General features: G+C 43.8%; 1 protein-coding gene across 10 annotated transcripts in view; it reads left to right on the forward strand.

Moving 5' to 3' along the window:
* FHOD3 (formin homology 2 domain containing 3) overlaps positions 1-22,349 on the forward strand; it is a 523,260-nt gene that overhangs the window by 235,570 nt on the left and 265,341 nt on the right. For all 10 annotated transcript variants that reach the window (XM_073212918.1, XM_073212919.1, XM_073212922.1 and 7 more), the window contains exon 5: positions 11,287-11,392. In XM_073212918.1, coding sequence (XP_073069019.1) covers positions 11,287-11,392 — 106 coding nt within the window. The remainder of the gene's footprint in view (positions 1-11,286; positions 11,393-22,349) is intronic.

The following is a 22,349-nucleotide window of genomic DNA, read 5'->3' on the forward strand; positions in this document are numbered from 1 at the left end:
TAGGATTGCTACAGGAGTTTCTGGGTCTTCTAGGCTACTAGAGAGTTTATCCCACACTTGGCACAAATTCTGAAGCCCTTATACCGGGTGGTAAGAAAGGGCATCAGGTGGGACTGGAATGAGACAGGTACATCTACCTTTACTACAGCAAAATGGGCAGTCAAGGCTGTGCAGGCCTTCAGTGTGACAGACCCATCAAGGCCCTGTGAGCTGGATGTTCATGTGACTTTAGGTGGTTATGGCTGGGGTCTCAGGCAGTGGCTTTAAGGAACTCGCCAACCCACTGGATTCTTGTCACAACTCTGGAAAGGGGCAGAGGTACAATACATTTTGATAGGGAAACAACTGGCTGCCATGTATCACTCCTTGCTGGCTACATAACCCATCACTGGAATTGCCCTGATAAAGGAAATAAGCACCTATCCCAACTTGGGGGGGTATGAGACTGGAAACAAAAGCCAGGGAGTATTGTGGCACAAACACTCACACTGGCCAACTGTGGATCTTACCAACAGCAGCGTAGTGCACTAGTGCACTCTCTAGAAGCCCCTTGAGTGGGGAACTCTAACACTTATTGGGGCTGGTGACATATACTAGTGAAAAGCAGGAAAAACCTGCTTTTGAACCATTAGTAGCAGAGAGTCCCTATTGGGAAGAAAGAGCCCCTATACCCGAAGATGCATGGTACACAGGTGGCTCCAGCCATGGGCAGCCCCCAAAATGGAGGGCCATAGCTTTCCATCCTAGGACTGAGACAATATGGATGGATGATGGTGAGGGGAACAGTAGCCAATGGGCAGAGTTGCAGGCTGTGTCTTGTGATCAGCCAGGAGCCCTCCCCTATAGTTGTCTGCACTGACAGTTGGGCTGTCTATGGCAGCTTGACCTGTCTCAACCAACCTGGTACCATGCCAACTGGCTGGTTAGTCACCGAACGCATTGGGGGCAAGAACTGTGGCAAGACTTATGGGCCTGTGGTCAGACTAAAATAATTACGGTATACCATGTGACAGGTCATTTGCCACCAGCATCCTCAGGAAATGATGAAGCAGATAAATTGGCCCCGATACGTTGATTAGAAGGAAAGCCTGCCTCTGATGTAGCCCAATGGTTACATCAGCATTCGTTGCATGTGGGACAAAAGACAATGTGGGCTGTAGCCTGTCGGTGGGGCTTGCCTTTGACCTTTGAAGAAGTTAGTAGAGCCCGGCAGGAGTGTGTCGTGTGCTCCAAAAGGGACTTACACCGAGTTCCACAGCAACATGGGACAATAGCTCAGGGGCCTATACCCCTCGTCAGGTGGCAGATAGACTATATTGGGCCTCTACCTGTGTCAGAAGGATATTGGTATGTTATGACTTGTGTGGACACAGCTACTGGACTTCTGGTTGCTTTTCCTACCCGTTGTGCAGACCAGCAGATGACCAAAAGAGGCCTGGAGCATCTCTTTGCTGCCTATGGCTGACCACAGGTAATTGAGAGTGACCAGGGCACCCATTTTACTGGACATACACTGCAAGAATGGGTGCAACAGCTGGGAATCAAATGGAAGTTTCATGTGCCATACAATCCTACCACAGCAGGCATGATAGGGAGGCACAGTGGCTTGTTATCTCAACTGAAGTCAGATAGCAATAATCTGCAGAGACGGTCAGTGTGCTTCTGGACTGTGCTATGGTGTTTGAACGAGAGACCACAAACCGGAGCCCTGAGCCCCATAGACATATTAACACATATGGCTGCCTCCCCTATACAGCTGCAAGTACCAACCAAGGAAGAATCACTGTAGCCAAGGTTTGGCCACCAGAATAATATCTTGCTGCCAGCACTAACTGCACTGAACCCCGGAGACTCCATTGAGTGGACGTGGCCTTAGATGTTTCAACACATGGCCCATCAATGGCTGGCTCTCCTGGCACCCTGGGAACAAGGCCTGGAAGCTGGCCTCCTGTGTATTCCTGGAATAGTAGCAGAGTGGGCCCTCAAGGTCACAGTAGTATATCCTGAACAGCCAGAAGGTAGGAGCATCTTACTGGGGAGTTTTGTTTTATCATTATGGCCAGTGCATGCACCTCCAGTAGCACTATATATAGACCCTTCAGTAACTCCCACGGGGAAAGGAGTAAAAGTATGGTATACTAGACCTGGAAGGGACCCCCTTCCTGCTATAGTCCTATCACAGGACCACTCTTTCGCATGAATCCTATGTGATGGACAAGATTTGCCTATGTTGTTGTCATTAAAACATGTGTCTTATCACCCCTAAAGTCTTTGTGGATTCTGGCTTGAGGATTATTATCATTTTTGTTACCTGTATCAAAATCTTTTTTTATCTTAATTTTTGTTATTATCTCTTGTTGTTAGCCTCTGCTGCTATTGTGGAATCTGGTTACAGTGCTCCAGGTTTCTCACACAGGGACCGTTGCGGAAGATTTAGAGTGTGTAGATTGTAAGGTGAAAATCCTGGAGAGGTGGAGTGTGAGGATGTTGGGGTTCCTATGGCCAGCATCCTCACTGAACTTAAACCACCTGATGATGTAACTGGCCTGTTGCTAGGCTACCGTTTCCACACCTTTAGGCAAAAGCTATTATTGCACTATATAGAGAGCTTGGCCCAGTGCTCTGGGTGATGGCAGAGATGCTAGTGCTTGACCCACCCCCGGGGAGAAAAAGCCAGGTAATAAATCCTTTCACCCCAAAGAACGTTTTGCTGTTAATTTCTTTGGTTGGATTGAATCCATAGCGAACTTGCCTGTAGCTGAAACCCTTTGGCAAGACAGGATCTTATTTCGATCCTAGAGCAAAGTTTATGAAACAGTATTTCTGAGCCAGTTGGGATTTTGCTCAGTGAAGGGACTTTTGATAATACTAGGAAAGTATTAATTTTTTACTATAAGTACATACTTTTTGAACGTTCTTATATTTTGGAGATACATATTGGGATATATATGAATTAAGTGATGTGATATCTGGGATTTATTTCAAGTTAATATTGTAGCAAATGGTGGGATGACAGATGAAACAAGATTGTATGAGTTGATTGGCACCTGAGGTTCATTATTCTGTCTGTTTTTGTATATGTTTAAAGTTTTCCATGGTGAAAAATTTTAAAAAGGAAAACATTTAGGATCTTGTTGCACATTCCCTCACCAAGCTTGTTCTATAACACTGACTTTCTGAATTCTCAGAAATGCTGTGACTGCCATTTATTCATCAAACACATTTTTGAGCAGCCTTTTTTGACATTATGCAGGTGAGAAGAAGGTGCTTGCTTCCAGAAGTTGATAATCTGAAAGACCACACACAGGTGCGCAGAACAGAACAGCTGTAAACTACAGGGCAGGGAGGTATTGGGTATTGAATGGATTGCACAGGCTGCGAGCTGTCTGTGGCTTAGGTCACTTCGTCCTACACTCATGATCTGCATCTCCGTCATCTCTTTTGTGTTTTCTAGATATGGTAGTTCTTTTTGGAATTAGGGTGTATAAAAGAGGGCCATTGGTTGGTTGGAATGAGTTGAATATTCCTTAACCAGTAGTTATTAAAAAAATGGTTGCAGGTTACAATATGGCTATTGTAGAAAGTTCCTAAGGGCAGGGATAATGCCTTATCAGTTGGGGTTCAATTTGATTTTATGCTAGCTGAGAAACAATGTTTTAAAAATCATTTATTAATGTGTATTTATGTTAGGATATATGTTCAAAATCTAGTAGATGGCCAATTTGGAAGATATACTTCACACTTATTATCCATAAATTTCCACTTCCCAAGTTCCTTATCTACATATATGTGCATGAATTTTTATTATGGTTCTGAATTATTTTTATAAACAGTCTCCTCTCCCTGTTCAGAGTTTTTTCCAAGTGCCTTTAACAGATGGTCAACTCTCTGCTGATTTAATATTAGTGATCAGCTTGAGTGGTTTCTTGAGAGCTTGTTCTCACTTTTTCATTATGAAGTCATGTGTGAATCTAGTTTAAAGTAATAAACGTTTGTTACATGCTTGGAAAAACTTTGACTAGACATGAGCTCATCTAAATGTTCACTTTTCACATATGCTGGTGGAAAAGGATATGGATGGAGGGAGAATTATTTTTCATTTCCTTCATCCATGAGTGTAAAATAATTTTCCCAAAACACATGACATTGTCCCATTTTCTCTTGCTTCCAAAGCCATGATTATCTTGAAGTCTGAGTTAACACATCTGTCTTTCATTACCTTCAGGGCACAAGCATTGCTCCCGCTCGCCCAGTGCCCTCTGAATGTTGCGAGTGCTTTTTTGCTTCAAAGGGCCTTTGCCTGGCCTGCCCGTAAATTGATCACATTTAGCTCAAGTCCTCTACCCGTATAATTGGAAAATGCCATAAAATCAAAATGTGAGGCTGATTCCACATAGGGATGGGCGAATTGTTTTTTCATTTCTGGAGATAAACCATGGTTGCTGACCTTTCTTATTATAATATTCTTTCATTATTCCATGAAACTTTCTACTATTTACATCACTGAAGTTTTTTATTTTTACTCTGTGCTTTAATTGAGTATGAGTGTTCCAGCCTTATCCTAGCTTCCTTTGAGACAAGGCACTGCCCAGCTGAGGAAATCTCCTGGTAGTATTGGAAAAATCCCTGTCTTAAAGATTCATAGGAATTGGTACTAGATGGAAATGACTGGGCTTAGGGGCTGGCTGGACACAGGTGATCCTGGCAAAAATTTTGCCATTCAACTTTTAATCACTAAAGAGAAGGTAGGATTAGCTCAGTAGTCTTTGACCTGGCTGCTCTTTAGGATTTCCTGGGGAATTTAATAGCAGAACCTGGGGCGCACCCCAGAAATTCTGAGTAAATCCATCTGGGTATGGTCCTGATACCTATTCCTTTTCAAAACTTTCCAGGTGATTCTACTGTGAAGGAGTCTGGGGTGAGAACTATCTGAGCAACTCTGAAACACCTGGAGGGCTTGTTAAGCACCGATTTCTGAGCCTCCACATTAGAGTTTCCTATCCAGTAAGTCTAGAGTGCAGCCTGGTAGTTGTATTTCTAACAAGTTCCCAGGCAATGCATTGCCTGTGGGTCTGGAGACCTGTCTTTGAGAACCACTGGATTAGATGACCCCTGAGATTCCTTCCATGTTCTGCCTCTGTGATCAGGTCTGCAAAAAGTGGCTTTTTTGAGGGGGTGCGGTGGCTGCTCCAGATAAAGAACTGGTTCTGTGCTCTGCCTCCTTGCTTGTCCTGTGTCTTGCCAATGGGTTTCAGCTCCAGGCAATTTCTCTATGGATTCAATCTGACCAAAGAATTTGACAGCAAAACGTTCTTTAGGGTGAAAGGATTTATTTACCGGCTTGTTCTCCCAGCAGTAGCTCGAGCACTAGCATCTCTCCCATCACCCAGAGCACTGGGCCGAGCTCTCTATATAGTGCAATGATAGCTTTTGCCTAAAGGTGTGGAAATGGTAGCCTAGCAACAGGCCAGTTACATCATCAGGTGGTTTAAGTTCAGTGAGGATCCTGGCCATAGAGGCCCCAACTTCCCGACACTCCACCCCTCCAGGATTCTCACCTTACAATCTACACACTCTCAGTCTCCCACAATTGTCCCTGGCACTGTAACCAGATTCCACAATAGCAACAGAGGATAACAACAAGAGATAACAACAAAAATTAAGATAAAAAAGATTTTGATACAGGTAACAAAAATGATAATAATCCTCAAGCCAGAGGAGGTTCCTAATAGCAAAAATTTAATAATCCTCAAGCCAGAGGAAGTTTCCAATCCACAAAGACTTTAGGGTGATAAGACACATGTTTTTGTTTTTTTTGTTTTTTTTTGAGAGGGCATCTCTCATATTTATTGATCAAATGGTTGTTAACAACAATAAAATTCTGTATAGGGGAGTCAATGCTCAATGGAGACACATGTTTTAATGACAACAACACAGGCAAATCTTGTCCATCAGATAGGATGCATGCAAGAGAGTGGTCTTGTGATAGGACTGTAGCAGGAAGGGGGTCCCTTCCAGGTCTAGTATACCATACTTTTTCTCCTTTCCCCATGGGGGTTACTGAAGGGTCTATATATAGTGCTTCTGGAGGTGCATGCACTGGCCATAATGATAAAACAAAATTCCCAGTAAGATGCTCCTACCTTCTGGCTGTTCAGGATATACTACTGTGACCTTGAGGGCCCACTGTGCTGTTATTCCAGGAATACACAGGAGGCCAGCTTCCAGGCCTTGTTTCCAGGGTGCCAAGAGAGCCAGCCATTGTTGGTCCATGTGTTGAAAGTTCCAAGGCCACATCCACTCAAGGGAGTCTCCACGGTTCAGTTCAGTTAGTGCTGGCAGCAAGATATTTTAGTGGCGAACTTTGGCTTCAGTGATTCTTCGTTGGTTGGTACTTTCAGCTGTATAGGGGAGGCAGCCCTATGTGTTAACATGTGTATGGAGCTCAGAGATCCCTTTCAGGGTCTCTCCTTCAAACGCCGTAGCACAGTCCATATGCAGACTGAGCATCTGTGCAGACTATTGCTATGTGACATTAGTCCAGATTTTAACAAGCCATTGTGCCTCTCCATCATGCCTGCTGTGGTAAGATTGTATAGCACATGAAACTTTCATTTGATTCCCAGCTGTTGCACCCATTCTTGCAGTGTATGTTCAGTAAAATGGGTGTCCTGGTCACTCTCAATTACCTGTGGTCAGCCATAGGCAGCAAAGAGATGCTCCAGGCCTCTTTTGGTCATCTGCTGGTCTGCACAACGGGTAGGAAAAGCAACCAGAAGTCCAGTAGCTGTGTCCACACAAGTCATAACATACCAATATCCTTCTGACACAGGTAGAGGCCCAATATAGTCTATCTGCCACCTGACGAGGGGTATAGGCCCCTGAGCTATTGTCCCATGTTGCTGTGGAACTCGGTGTAAGTCCCTTTTGGAGCACACGACACACTCCTGCCGGGCTCTACTAACTTCTTCAAAGGTCAAAGGCAAGCCCCACCGACAGGCTACAGCCCACATTGTCTTTTGCCCCACATGCAACGAATGCTGATGTAACCATTGGGCTACATCAGAGGCAGGCTTTCCTTCTAATCAACGTATCGGGGCCAATTTATCTGCTTCATCATTTCCTGAGGATGCTGGTGGCAAATGACCTGTCACATGGTATACCGTAATTATTTTAGTCTGACCACAGGCCCATAAGTCTTGCCACAGTTCTTGCCCCCAATGCGTTCGGTGACTAACCAGCCAGTTGGCATGGTACCAGGTTGGTTGAGACAGGTCAAGCTGCCATAGACAGCCCAACTGTCAGTGCAGACAACTATAGGGGAGGGCTCCTGGCTGATCACAAGACACAGCCTGCAACTCTGCCCATTGGCTACTGTTCCCCTCACCATCATCCATCCATATTGTCTCAGTCCTAGGATGGAAAGCTATGGCCCTCCATTTTGGGGGCTGCCCATGGCTGGAGCCACCTGTGTACCATGCATCTTCGGGTATAGGGGCTCTTTCTTCCCAATAGGGACTCTCTGCTACTAATGGTTCAAAAGCAGGTTTTTCCTGCTTTTCACTAGTATATGTCACTGGCCCCAATATGCGTTGGAGTTCTTCACTCAAGGGGCTACTAGAGAGGGCACTATGCAGCTGTTGGTAAGCACCAAACTTGGCTTGTGTGGGTGTTTGTGTCACAACACTCCTTGGCTTTTGGTTCCAGTCTTTTACCCCCCAAGTTGGGATAGGTGCTTATTTTCTTTATTGGGGCCATTCCAGCAATGGATTCTGTAGCCAGCAAGGTGTGATACACAGCAGCCAGTTGGTTTTCTATCAAAGTGTATTGTACCTCTGCCCCTGTGAGCATGACATCACCAATATTATGGTAAAGCCACACCGTTGGCAATTCCTCCCATGTAGCCAGGTCCTGGGCTACAAGTCTGTGATAGATGGTGGGGCTGTGGAGGTATCCCTATGGGAGGATGGTGAAAGTCCATTGCTATCCTTTCCACGAGAAGGCAAACTGTTCCTGATTTTACTGCTCAATGTCAGTGGAAATGAAGGCATTAGCAAAATCTCCCACATAATGGTGTGTTCCTAATTCATGGCTGAGGGTATACATTAGGTCTTCAGTAGAGGGGAAAGCAGCATGCATAGGGGGTATGACTTTCTTCCATTCTGTGTAATCCACAGTCGTATGGCAGGAGCTGTCTGGATTTTTTACTGGCCACAATAGGGACTTGAAAGGACTATGGGTGGGCTTTATAATACTGCCTTTTCCAGCTTCTGGAGAGTTTCTCCGATCTCTTTATGCCCTCTGGGTAGTTTGTACTGTTTAGTATTAGTTGCCCACCAAGGCACAGGGAAAGCTATGTGCGGGTGCCTAGCATGTCCCGTCAGAACTGTGTTCACCACACGTACTCTCAGTCTGAACTCACCTGCAGTGGTCTGCAACCATAGACCCTGCAGAATATCAATCCCCAAAATATACTCAGGGATGGGTGATATATATGCCGTATACTTTTTTACACTAGACGCCCTATTCCCAGAGGGATTTCGGCTTGCTTTACTCTGATAGCCTTACCCCAATAACCATCTATGACAGTGGGTATCCCTGGGAAACACTTAGGGTTACCATGAATCTGTGAACATTCAGCCCCCATACCTACCAGAGCCAGGACATGTATGTTCACTGTGGATCAATGGATAGCTATTTCAACATGTGGCCTCCTGTCTACTCCTGGTCCCTCAGGGCAGATACCTTGACCTTCACCTCAGTCAAACCATGTTCCCCAATCATCTTCCTGTGTGGGCTCGAGTGAGGTTGGCTCCCTCTCCAGCAGCAAGTCTTGCAAACACACAGGCCAGACTTGTGGCTCTCTCTCTGACCTCTGTCTCTTTGGTCGTAATGGCTGGAATTGCTGCTCTGGTTTCAGTTGTTGCCATAGCTCTAGTAAGATATTATTTGACTTCCCTTCTAATTTCCTTCCATCTGCTCCTGCCCTTATTAAATTAACCCCCATCTGGGTCCTCATAACCTTCATGGGGCCCTGTAAATTCTTCTTGTGAATAGCCGACCTTATTCCTTTCCATGCTTTCATTGCTTCAGCCTCTCCTAAGTCTGATACTGTATGTGTCACCTCGCTTATGGGATGCCCTAAGTGAGGGGAAAGAATGACCACTAGAGACCCAAAGAGGAATGTGGGAACCATTTGAAGCACAATATTTTTCATCCCAGTAGTGAAAATCTCTTTATTGGGCCATAGTTCCCTGGACTTTAGATGGCATTTCTTATGTCTAGCTCTTGTAACACCTGTTGGAGTTCAGCATATGCCTGCCATCTAACAGGAGAGGGTGGTAGATCACCCTGATTGGGCCACACAACACAAAGTGAAGCCATAAGCCAATCCAGGAGGGATGAACTCCCTTGGGTCTGATGTGGATCTTGTAATCGCTGCCTCAAGGCGGGCTGCACTGTCAGGGAAGCCAGCTTTCCCATCTCTGATCCCAACAGAACAATTCCATCCACCCCTAAGTCCCACAGACACAGGAGCCAAGCTGATATTGATTCCAGGGGCTTCTACCTAAACCAGGAGCCCAAATCCTCCAGCTCAGCCTGAGTATAGGGGTGGAGCATAGAGTGCTCCACGACCTGGGGAGGGGACTGCTCCTCTTTTTGGGGAACTTTCAGCTGCTGGGTCTTTACTTTCTTTACAACCACTGGGCATGCTTACAATACAGGAGTGGTCAGTGCCTCTGGCACCACCCCTTCATCCTTCCCAGCTCCTTCATTTCTGGGGCTAATGGCACCTTTCATTCCATTCCCCTGAGTGCCTCCTCTGCAGCAACTTTTACCTTTTCTACTGTGCCTCACAGCAATGCTAGCTCAGTCTTAAGAAGCTCTCTTACCTTCACTTCAGTGCTTCCCAGCTGATGTTCTCATACCACCTCTGCCTGTGCTTCTCTCAGGAGTTCGTCTTTTTCCTTGATGGCCCCTTCCTCCTTCATAGCACCTGGCACCACTGCCATCTCGTTCTGTAAGGAATTTTTTACCTCTTCAATGGCACCTTGCTGCTGGCATTCTCATACTGCCTTCTCTCACATCAATGCCATTTCCTTCTTCAGTGAATCCACAGTAGTTTGCAGCTCACGTTCTCATGGTGCCATTTCTTGGGTCTCTTCTGTAGACCTATTTAGTACCGTGAGAAGCAGCCAACCCACATTCCCCGCTGCCTCACTGGGACTGTTTCCCAAAGGATCTACTTACTATACCAAGGGCCACCCCTACTGCCTCAGGTGTCACCTCCACTTGCTTCCAGTCCTGGGGTGGGGCCCAGTCCTCTAGGAGGCAAGCCACCTCAGACCACATACCCACTGGGGGACAATCTACTGTTTCTCCATTCACAGGGGCAGCCTGTTGAAGCATGCCTCCCATAAGAGCAGCCTGTCTTTTTCCTTGGTCAACAATGAACCCTGCTGTCTTTTGCCAATTGTCTTGCCAATGTATTTCATCCCCTGGCAAGTTTTCTGTGGATTTAATGTGACCAAAGAACTTGACAGCAAAACGTTCTTTGGGGTGAAAGGGTTTATTACGCGGCTTGTTTTCCTGGCATTAGGTCAAGCACTAGCATCTCTGCCTCCGTGGAGAGCACTGGGCTGAGTTCTCTACATAGTGCAATAATAGCTTATTGCCTAAAGGTGTGGAAGTGGTAGCCTAGCAAGAGGCCAGTTACATCATCAGGTGGTTTAACTTCAGTGAGGATCCTGGACATAGGAACCCCAACTTCCCCACATCCTGCAAGCAACACAACTGGGGACGTGGAGGAACTTTCTTAGATCGCACTTGCAATTCCCTTGTAACTACCATCCTTAAGGACTGTCTTTTGAAACACATGAGGTGCTTTTAATCCTTCTCATAAAGGTCTGTACTGCAATCGAATGTTGTTAAAACCCAGTAAGCTTATGTGGCCAATCCCTAGGGACTTGTGTGTGCAGATCCTGGTGATTTTTGAAGAATGAAGAAGAGAACATTATAAATATTTCTGATGGTCAGGGCATTCATTTGCTTTATCTTTATTAGATTGCCCAGAAGGCAATAATTGGTCTTTGGCAACAATAATATGAAGACTGGTTATAAAATTCCTCTGGCAATAGTTAAGATGCTTCATTTGAATAGAGCAGAACAATCTTTAGAGGTCTGTCTGGCTTCAAAGGCTTCTACATATTTTAACAGCACAGCCTGGGAAGAGGATGGACTTGGATAGTATTTGAAGTCTTATTTTTTTCCCCTTTTTTCTGCCAGGATGACAAGGATTTGGTGCATGAATTTGTGGTGGCTGAAGGTCTGACATGTTTGATCAAGGTGGGAGCTGAGGCAGATCAGAACTATCAGAACTACATTCTGAGGGGTAAGTTATGACATAGGGCAGCTACCCTACTGCAAGGGAGGTCGGGGTCACCTCTAAGAACTTCAAATCTGAGAGCTTTTTAAAAGACTTGGATTATAGAGTAAGGTGATAAAAGACACCTGTAGCCAAAGATGACACCATCAGGTTTTATCATTTCCTAGCAACTAATTAGTGACTGGGATAATTTTACTGACTTGTTTTTCTTGGTCTCTTCCCAGTTGTTGGGGAAAAAAAACACACTGCACACTAGGTTCTCAATAATTTCTTTTATTTGATCATGAAAGAGACACACTAATCAAATAAAATTTGGGTAAAACTTGTATCTCAGCAGAAAGCATCCCCAAACCAAAGAGGCCACTGTAGTTCCTAGGAAAAATATTTTCTCAAACTTGAGTTATCACTGGGAGCACTTGTCATGGTGCACATTCCTCATAAGTGCTCCTGTTTCTGACTTGGTAGGTCTGGGCCCAGGATTTGCACCATAAAGAATGATTCTGAAGGCTACCCTCTATAATTCCATTTTTCATAAATCACTCCATGTGTAGAGCTTAGAGCACTGATTATTGCTCCAGTTCATAAAGTTAATACTCATTTCATAGAGTATTTTTGAGTACCTTCATATAAATAATTTTATTGGATCCCATAAAAGGGCTGAATAAGCAGGGCAGGAATTATTAGGTTGGACCATATGAAATTACTGCTATTAACAGTTTTGACCAACAAAAAAAATAATTTAATATAATTCTATATTATCCCCATTTTGCAGTTGAAAATTTTGAGACTCAGAGAAGTGGAGCATTTGCCTGATAAAGTCACCTTCCCTAGTGAGAGGTCCTGCAGGGGCTGAGCACAGGCACTGGGGCTGATCAGGGTTCTGTTCCTCTTTCTTCTTGTGTCCCTATAACCCCAGAACTCTTGTGTTTTTCTTTTCTTTTCCCTTGAATGAGGAAATAATACATGAAATGTGTGATTTAATATCAAATGTCCATGGTCAGAGTCGAACGAGTTCTGTGTTTTGCCTTGAAAAGCTGCCTTATGTTCTATGTTGTTACCCAGCACATGGAACTCTGAGTCCTTCCCTCTTTCCTCCTCCAGGAGAGTCACCACAACACAAGGCAAAAGAGAAAATTTTGGACTCATTACAAAAATAAAAAAAACTTTTTAAGAACATATTTTCAGTGCTAATTGTTTCCACGCTTTTTGATAAATGCCAAATGTGTGTGCAAGAGTTCCTCAGCCTGCTGGTGAGGCTGGGAGTCACCACCTTTTGCCCACCTTCCATCTTTTCCTGAGCCTGTGGTAGATCCTCAATACAAGTTCTCAGGAAAGATGCTTTATGGATGAATTTTATGGTTTCGGCCCTCAATATAATTAAACATTTTTATGGAAACCTGTGGTATGTGCAGACAAATTCACCATAAACTTTATCCCACTGTGTTGCCTCCAAATGGAATGTCTTTCTGTGCCTGAAGAGATGGGTGCAAGCCTTACTTCTCATCCTCGTATTCCAACTCACACTGGTTGAATACCTAGAATGGGAAGGCACAGAAATGAGGGTGAGGACACTTCCTCTGGCTTATTTTTCCAGGTCACTTATAATATGGATATTCATAAGTTTCGCAATGTAAATTTCGCTAATTCTTAACAGTGAGTCCAAACTGACAGTATTTTTTTCTTTTTAAAGTGTACATCCCTTTAACTTCACCAAAATAGCCTTCTTCAGCGGGTACTCTCTTACACACACACCTCTATAGAGCTAATATAACCATCTACGTGTTTATCTTTAGTCTTCTGACCCTTACCTAGGAGTGTATATATGCATTTTTTTATATTGTAATTACAAGTGTTAGTATCTATAGTTATTTACATCCAAAGGTGGGCAGAGGGGGATGGCTCTGCCAGCTGGGGTCAGCCCCTCTTATCAGGAAGGCAACATTTTTGTCAGAAGCCCCTTGCAGACCTCTCCCATCAACTAGAGCTGAATCACATGAACACCCGTAGCTGCCAAGGGACACTGGGTTCCTGGGCTCTAAGAGAAGGCAGCAAGACAGAAGGGTGTAACTAAGTGCCTGACACCTAGTGGCAGCTAGAAAGAAAACACTCAGCCTAGCTGAGAAAGCCCTTTCTTGAGCAGCCATATGGTAGCTTGCTTGGAGGTAGTGAGGGCCTCTCCCCTGCTGTGGGAATCACTGTAAAGGGGCAGAGTAAGGTGAATTGTGTGAATTGTATTTCCTGGCAGTGAAAGATATATTGACACTGATTACTGCAGCTAGGCTCTCTACCTTAGTGAATACTTTTTGTTAAGCTTGCAGTGGCTTATTAATTTGCAGTGTTCTGATCTGCACCAGAAAGGTGCCAAAGTTAATTACCAGATTTGAAGAATCAGAATGCCCAAGCATGACCAGGGGGGAGCCCTGTCAACCACCTACTGCTTCTCTGTCCATGCAGGAAATGCTACCAAGGTAAGACCCGTGCTGCAGACAGCTCTTCCTAACATTGATGAGGCTCCGTATTTCCATTGCTACCACCCGGGCCTTGCTTTCAGATTGTCATTTTCCAATAGCATCTGTTTATTGGAGGCTTACCATGCGTTACCTGGAAAATGAGCAAGTGCTCATTACCATTCAGGTTACTACAAGATGTCCTGCTTGCCACGGATTGGAGGTGTCTTTGCATGCCTGCCCCACTTCAGCTAAGTCTCATAAGATGGGGTAACCAGGGCACTGTGTGCAACTATCGCACATTTCGATGTGTCTAACTGGATGGAGCCTATGCCAGGAAAGTGCCTTCTGAGGGATGTAAATGTTAGATTTCTTGGGGTGTGACTTTTGTGTTTTTATGCAAGGAAAACTATCATTTTTCCTAGCCCACATGTTGAGCTGTCCATTTCTGACTTTGAAGAACTTCTCTTGTAGGATTTTTTAGGTTCTGATCAGCTGCCGGCAGCCACCAGACATTTGCAATCAAGGACAACCTTTGAATTGCCTCTTTGTTTGTCCAAGCTCATTTTAACCATATTGCCTTGAGTGAGGCATGGTGAGGCCAGATGTAGATCAAGAGAGAGAAACTGGAAAGAGTTTTACAGTTTCGTAGCTCAGAGTTCCTTGGGGAGGACACAGCATGCCCCAGCGCTGCCCTGCGGGACACAGGGTCGGTCATGAGGCAGAGGGAGAGCACAAGCACCTTTGTTGTGGTTTCCACACAAAGGATCTGGCAGGGTTTGGTAAATGGGCTTAGGATTGGTCAGTTCAAATAAGGTCAGTGGGCCCTGGAGCATAGGGGCTGTCCCTGGTGGAAGTAAGTTAGGGCCTGAGTATCCTGGCCTGGAGTGTGAGAGCCTGGCATGGCATGTGGTTGGGGGAGTGGACTTGAGCTGGGAAGGGAAACTGACTGACGTTAAGCCAGAGCCTCAGACCTGGGTCAAGATGGCATTTTAAAAGCCATCTTACAAACTGCAAGGTGTGTGGGTTATCCAGGTACGTGGAGGAGAGTGCCCTGTGTGGAGCTGCCTCAGGAGCTCCATGCTGTGTGACGTGCATGTGTCCCTGGATCCAAAGGAAACAAGAGCACTTGGAGAACCCAGTCCTTTCCACATCTGCTTTTAGAACTGGTTTAATTTATCTTTATTTTGCACTCAGCCCTCTGTCAGCTCTTTTTTTCAAGACCCAGGAATCTGTTGCTTTTAGTAGAGGATATATCTGCTGAGAGGTAAAGATAGGTTTTAAATTATGGTGTAGCCAAGTGCTCTCCAAAAATGTGAGCCAGCTGCTGGGAAGAGGTCTTAAATGCACAACATGTAGGAATAATATTTATCTGACTTATTATTCTTGGATGGTTCTTGCTAATGATCTAAAGTTTTTCATGATAGCCAGTATTTAATATAAATTTACTGTGGAATTTTGTACCTCACAATTATTCTTATTGAAATAGGACCTAGAATGGCATATTCCTGGGAACATTCCATACTTTGCTATGCCCAGGAGACACTCCATAGGAGGGTTCTGTGCTGTTCACAGCCCATTTTATATGTTGTGTTGCATATGTCTTATATGTTTAGAAATTGCATCTAGGTGATATGCTTTGGGGTAAAAAAGAGAAACAGGTAAGTGGAATCAGTAAGACCAGCTGCCTTTTCTGGTTGTCCTTTAAGGGAAGCCGCTTCCTAAGGACATCTGTATCCCGAGTATCACAGACAGCAGAGGAGGAGATTTATCATGTTAGGAAGTGGAGGTACAAAATGATCAAATGATAATTAAACCAACATTCCCCATCCCAGAGCAACTTGAAAGTTTGCATTTTGGCATTTCAGGGCAAAGGAAAATAGCAGAGGTAGGGTTCAGACTCAGACGGAGAGGGGAGAGGTGGGGCTCAAACTGGCCACAGGGAGAGGAGATGGGAGCCGAGGGGGAGCTCTTCCTGAAGCAAAGTCACATGTTTTGCTACTGTGTTTTCCACCAAATGGCTTGGCCTGACTTTCCTCTGCCACCTTATACTGGTCCTGAGCCACAGTGACTGTCTGGGAGGAAATTTCCTCTCTCCTGTCTCTTACTAGGAATGCTTTCTTATTTTCGGTCAGGACTCCATCGATCAATCATGGCAGCCAGACTTTGGTGTGGATGACACAATTGCACAGGTGTCTTGGTGTCTGTTGCCAGCCCTGGGGCATTGAAGCCCATGTAAAAGATGGACTCAGTCCTTCTTCACTTGATGTCTCTCCTTGCTGAGTTGGTGTGACAGGAACTCTTCCCAGTAGGGAACCATGTTGACTGGCACAAATTGGCAGCCCGTGGAGCCAAATTGACCTGCAGGTATTTTATTTGACCAACATAGTAGGTTAAACCTTTTTTTGACTGAATTTTTGTAAAATTAAGGTATCATTGACATACAATCTTATGAAGGTTTCACATGAGCAACATTGTGGATACTACATTCACCCATATTATCAAGTCCCCCACCCCACACTACTGCAATCACTGTCCATCAGCATAGTAAGGTGCCATAAGTCATTACTTGTCTTCTCCATGCTATTCTGCCTTCCTTGTGACCTACCTATATTGTGTGTGCTAATTATAATGCCCCTTAATCCCTCTCTCCCTCCCTTACCACCCACACTCCCCAACCCCTTCCCTTTGGTATCCGCAAGTCCCTTCGCAGAGTCTGTGAGTCTGCTGCTGTTTTGTTCCTTCAGTTTTCTTTTTATTAAGGTATGATTGGTATACACTCTTATGAAGGTTTCACATGAAAAACAATGTGGTTACTACAGTTACCCATATTATCAAGTCCTCACCCATACCCCAATGCAGTCACTGTCCATCAGTGCAGCAAGATGCCACAGTTCCACTATGTGCCTTCTCTGTTTTACACTGTTCTCCCCATGATTCCCCCACACCATGGGTGCTAAACTTAATACCCCTCAATCCCCTTCTCTCTCCCTCCCACACACCTCCCCACTCACTCCTCCCCTTTGTTAACCACTAGTTCCTTCTTGGAGTCTCTGAGTCTGCTGCTATTTTGTTCCTTCAGTTTTGCTTCGTTGTTATACTCCACAAATGAGGGAAATCATTTGGCATTTGTCTTTCTCCGCCTGGCTTATTTCACTGAGAATAATGTTCTCCAGCTCTATCCATATTGTTGCAAATGGTAAGATTTGTTTCTTTCTGAGGGCCGAATAGTATTCCATTGTGTATATGTACCACATCTTCTTTATCCATTCATCTACTGATGGACACTGAGGTTACTTCCATATCTTGGTTATTGTAAAAAGTGCTGCGATAAACATAGGGGTGCAATATGCCTTCTTGAATCTGAGAAGTTGTATTCTTTGGGTAAATTCCAAGGAGTGGGATTCCCGGGTCAAATGGTATTTCTATTTTTAGTTTTTTGAGGAACCTCCATATTGCTTTCCACAATGGTTGAACTAGCTTACATTCCCACCAGCAGTGTAGGAGGATTCCACTTTCTCCACATCTTGCTAGCATTTGTTGTTCTTAGTCTTTTCAATGCTGGCCATCCTTACTGGTGTGAGGTGATATCTCATTGCAGTTTTAATTTGCATTTCCCTGATGATTAGTGATGTGGAGCATCTTTTCATATGTCTGTTGGCCATCTGAATTTCTTCTTTGGAGAACTGTCTCTTCATATCCTCTGCCCATTTATTGATGAGGTTATTTGCTTTTTGGGTGTTGAGGTGTTTAAGTTCTTTAAATATTTTGAATGTTAACTGCTTGTCGGACATGTCATTTACAAATATATTCTCCCATACTGTAGGAGATGCCTTTTTGTTCTGCTGATGGTGTCCTTTGCCGTACAGAAACTTTTTAGTTTGATGTAGTCCCATGAGTTCATTTTTGCTTTTGTTTCACTTGCTCAAGGAGATGTGTTCAGGAAGAATTTCTCATGCTTATATGCAGGAGATGTTTGCCTATGTTGTCATCTAAGAGTTTTATGGTTTCATGACTTACATTCAAGTCTTTAATCCATTTCAAGTTTACTTTTGTGTATGGGATTAGACAGTGATCCAGTTTCATTCTCTTGCATGTAGCTGTCCAGTTTTGCCAACACCAGCTTTTGAAGAGGCTGTCATTTCCCCATTGCATGTCCATGGCTCCTTTATCATTGTTCCTTCAGTTTTGCTTTGTTATTATACTCACAACTGAGTGAAATCATTGGTACTTGTCTTTCTCCACCTGACTTATTTCACTGAGCATAATACCCTCTAGCTCCATCCATGATGTTGCAAATGGTGGTTGTTTTCTTATTAAGGCTGAATAATTTTACATTGTGTATATGTACCGCAGCTTCTTTATCCATTCATCTACTGATGGACACTTAGGTTGCTTCCATACCTTGGCTATTGTAAATAGTGCTGTGATAAACATAGGGGTGCATATGTCTTTTTGAATCAGGGATCTTGTTTTCTTCAGGTAAATTCCTAGTAGTAGAATTACTATTTTAGTTTTTTGAGGAACCTCCATATTGCTTTCCACATGGTTGAACTAATTTACATTCCCACCAACAGTGTAGGAGGGTTCCCCTTTCTCCACATACTTGCGAGCATTTGTTGTTTCTTGTCTTTTGGATGTTGGCCATTCTAACTAGTGTGAGGTGATACCTCATTGTGGTATTAATTTGTATTTGCCTGATAATTAGCTATGTGGAGCATCTTTTCATGTGCTGTTGGCCATCTGAATTTTTTCTTTGGAGAAGTGTCTGTTCAGATCCTCCACCCATTTTTTAATCAGGTTATTTGTTTTCAGGTGTTGAGGCATCTGAGTTCTTTATATATTTTGGATGTTAACCCCTTATCAGATATGTCATTTACTAATCTATTCTCCCATTTTGTAGGATGCCTTTTTTTCTGCTGATGGTGTCTTTTGCTGTACAGAAGATTTTTACTTTGATGTAGTCCTATTTGTTCATTTTTGCTTTTGTTTCCCTTGCCTGAGAAGATGTGTCCAGAAAAAAAGTTGTTCATGTTTATATTCAAGGGATTTTGCCTATGTTTTCTGCTATGAGTTTTATGGTTTCATGACTTAAATTCTGGTCTTTGATCCATTTCAAGTTTACTTTTGCATATGGAGTTAGATAGTGATTTAGTTTTATTCTCTTACATGTAGTTGTCCAGTTTTGCCAACAGCAGTTGTTAAAGGAGCTGTCATTTCCCCATTTTATATCTGTGGCTCCTTTATCATATATTAATTGGCCATATATGTGTGGATTTATATCTAGGCTCTCTATTCTGTTCTATTGATCTATGGTTCTGTTCTTGTGCCAGCACTAAATTGTTTTGTAGAGTTTGAAGTTGGGGAGCATAATCCTCCCAGCTTTGTTCTTTCTTCTCAGGATTGCTTTGGCTATTCGGGGTCTTTTGTGGTTCCATATGAATTTTAGAACAATTCTAGTTCATTGAAGAATGGTGTTGGTATTTTTATAGGGATTGCATTGAATCTGTAGATTGCTTTAGGCAGGTAGGCCATTTTGATGATATTAATTCTATCTGTGAGCACAGGATGTATTTCCATTTATTGGTACCTTCTTTAATTTCTCTCACGTGTCTTATAGTTTTCAGGGTGTAGGTCTTTCACCTCCTTGGTTAGGTTTATTATGAGGTATTTTATTATTTTTGATGCAATTGTAAATGCAATTGTTTTCCTCATTTCATTCTGCTAGTTCATTGTTAGTATAAAGAAGTGCAACAGATTTCTGTGTATTAATTTTGTATACTGAAACTTTGCTGAATTCAGTTATTAGTTTTAGTAGTTTGGAAGTGGATTCTTTATGTTTTTTATGTATGCTATCATGTCATCTGTAAACAGTGACAGTTTAATTTCTTCCTTACCAATCTGGATGCCTTTTATTTCTTTGTGTTGTCTGATTGCCATGGCTAAAACCTCCAGTAGTATGTTGAATAAAAGTGGTGAGAGTGGGCATCTTTGTCTTGTTCCCAGTCTTAGAGGAAAAGCTTTCAGCTTTTTGCTGTTAAGTATGATACTGACTGTGGGTTTGTCATATATGGTCTTTATTATGTTGAGGGACTTGCCTCTATACCCATTTTGTTGAGAGTTTTTATTATCTATGGATGTTATTATACGAGGCTTCAGAAGGAACCAACCCCATTAAGACCTTGATCTTGGGCTTCCTCACTCCAGAACTGTGACAAGTAAATTTCTGTTGCTTTCACCCCACAGTCTGTGGTATCTGTTACAGCAGCCTGAGCAGCCTGACACACCATCCAAGCACGAAACTTGGGAGTTATTTGTGTACCACATGGGGCAAAAGTCCTGGGGATAGAGTTGTTGAGTTAGAAGGTATGTACAGTTGCATCTTGTTTGGGGTTGAATAGTTGCCCTCTGGAAAGGATGTGTGAATTTATGCTCCCACCAGTGTTCTCCATTTCTGTTCATTTTTACCCAAGGCCTAGAGCGATCATTCCTTGCGGTCTTTGTTATTCCTGGTACTTCAGAGTACGCTGTTGCTACCTGTGAATTTTATAGTCATTTTAAAAAAGTGATTTGTAAGTTTTGTTATCATTGTGTTAAATTTGTAAATTAATTTGGGAAAGTTGACATATTTATTTGAAAATCCAAAACTATTGTCTCATGCACTTCTGTGTCCTGGGACAAATCCTTTTGAAGAATATATTCTCCATCCAACTCCTATATGAGATGTCTATTTCCTTCACTTTGTTACAGAATTTTATGCATATCCCCCCTAACCATGATGTTTTTATATTTATATTTTCTTGTTGATTCATTTTGGAATTGGGCCTGATATGTATCACATGATAAAGTGAGAGGATTCTCTTGGATGCTTTACCTGCTTATTTGTTTTGTAAATTTGGTTTTGGTGCATCATCTCCTAAGAAGGGTCTCTTTCTTACCTTCTGTGGGTGGGTTTTGCATCATTCAGGGAATGCTCTATGTCTGGGGCCTGCCTTCCTTACCTGTAGCAACCACGTGGAGAAGACAGTGAGGAAAAGTTGCACCCTCTTCCTCTGTGCACACGTGTTTGAAACTCCTCTTTTTGCCCTCAAACTACTAGCACCCCTGATGGGGACTTACTTGGTCTTTAGTTCCTGGCACCCACCAGCCATGGGGTTTGGGCTGGGCATGGCTGAGAAGGCAGGCCACTTAAAGCTGGAGGATGTATCTCCAAGTTTTGTTGTTTGTTTTCTTTCCTTCTGTAGTTGTTGAAACTTGTGCTTTTGGTGACTCATGCTCTCTGTGCCCTAGCTATGACTGACCTCCACCTGCCCTTTGTGCTCACCCACTTAGCATGCTGTTGGGGACTGGTCTCCAGGTGGAACCCGCCACATGACTGAGGAGCTGGGTCTGGGGCAGGGAAGCCACAGCCCACCCTACCTGGGGATGGAGGCTGAGCCACTCATACTGCTCGTTGGTGAGTTGTGACAGAAATCCTGCCCCCAGAGTGCTCTGAATGTCTCATCTGTGACCCCTCTTGCCACCCTGCTGTCTCCACCAGGACTGTAGTCCTTTTTAAAACACACCAGGTCAGAGAATAATTGAGAGCTGTGCTGGTATTCTTCTCCTTCCAGCCATTTGGGCACAGAGGCCAGAAATGGGGTCACACTGGGGGCAGTTTATAGCTCTTCATTGGCCTGCCTAGACCATGGGATAAGGTGAACTTGCCCAACTTTCCTCTGTGACTTTCTGCAACACTGCATGTCCCAGGGGAGGGAGTTGGGTACTGGACCCAGTGATCCTCTTGAACCTACTTTGGTCTCTGGTATATACAGTTGGAACTCTCAAAGTCAGGGGTGTGTTGTTGGTACCCCAAGTCCCAGGGCTCATGGAATCTCTTCTCCATTTGTGTTTCTCATTGGTTGTCTGTGTAGATCGGTTGGAAGGTGGCTTAGAGGTTCCTTATTGTGTTGCCATTTTTTTCTGGAAGTGCTAAATGATTGAATCATCACTGCATGTGCTTCTGTGCCCTGTTGTACCTCGGTCTGCATTGCTGTGAACAGGAATGTGATGGGTCCAGGGCATGAGAGAGCTCCTGCCAGAGGAAGAAAGGAAAGACCAGAGACAGTCTTGATGTTTGATGGGACAAAGTGCCCCTTTCTCCTCTGATTCTCGGGTGAGAGGGGCAGGTGCTGGAAGACACTGCAGGTGACATACATAACCCTGAGCCCTTTACCGCACACACTTGGCAGCAAGTAGGATGTTTGCCTTCAGTTTGTACTGTAGGTGGGTGCTTCCAGCTGTAAACATGATTTTGATTTTCTCTCTTACCCCCTTCCAAGGTATGTCCTCCCCTGTAACTAGGTAATTCTTATCTCTTGGTAACTCTGCCTTATGATTAATAAGGCTTGTATTTCAAGTTTTAACTTCCCTAAAGTAAAAATCAATTATTAATATGGTTGAATATAGCAAGCATTAAGTAGTCACAGAAACACTTCATGTAGCGCAGTCTTTACCAAGCAGTGCACAGCTAGGTC

The sequence above is a fragment of the Manis javanica genome, chromosome 9 (assembly GCF_040802235.1).
Source record: "Manis javanica isolate MJ-LG chromosome 9, MJ_LKY, whole genome shotgun sequence".
Taxonomy (NCBI): Eukaryota; Metazoa; Chordata; class Mammalia; order Pholidota; family Manidae; genus Manis; species Manis javanica.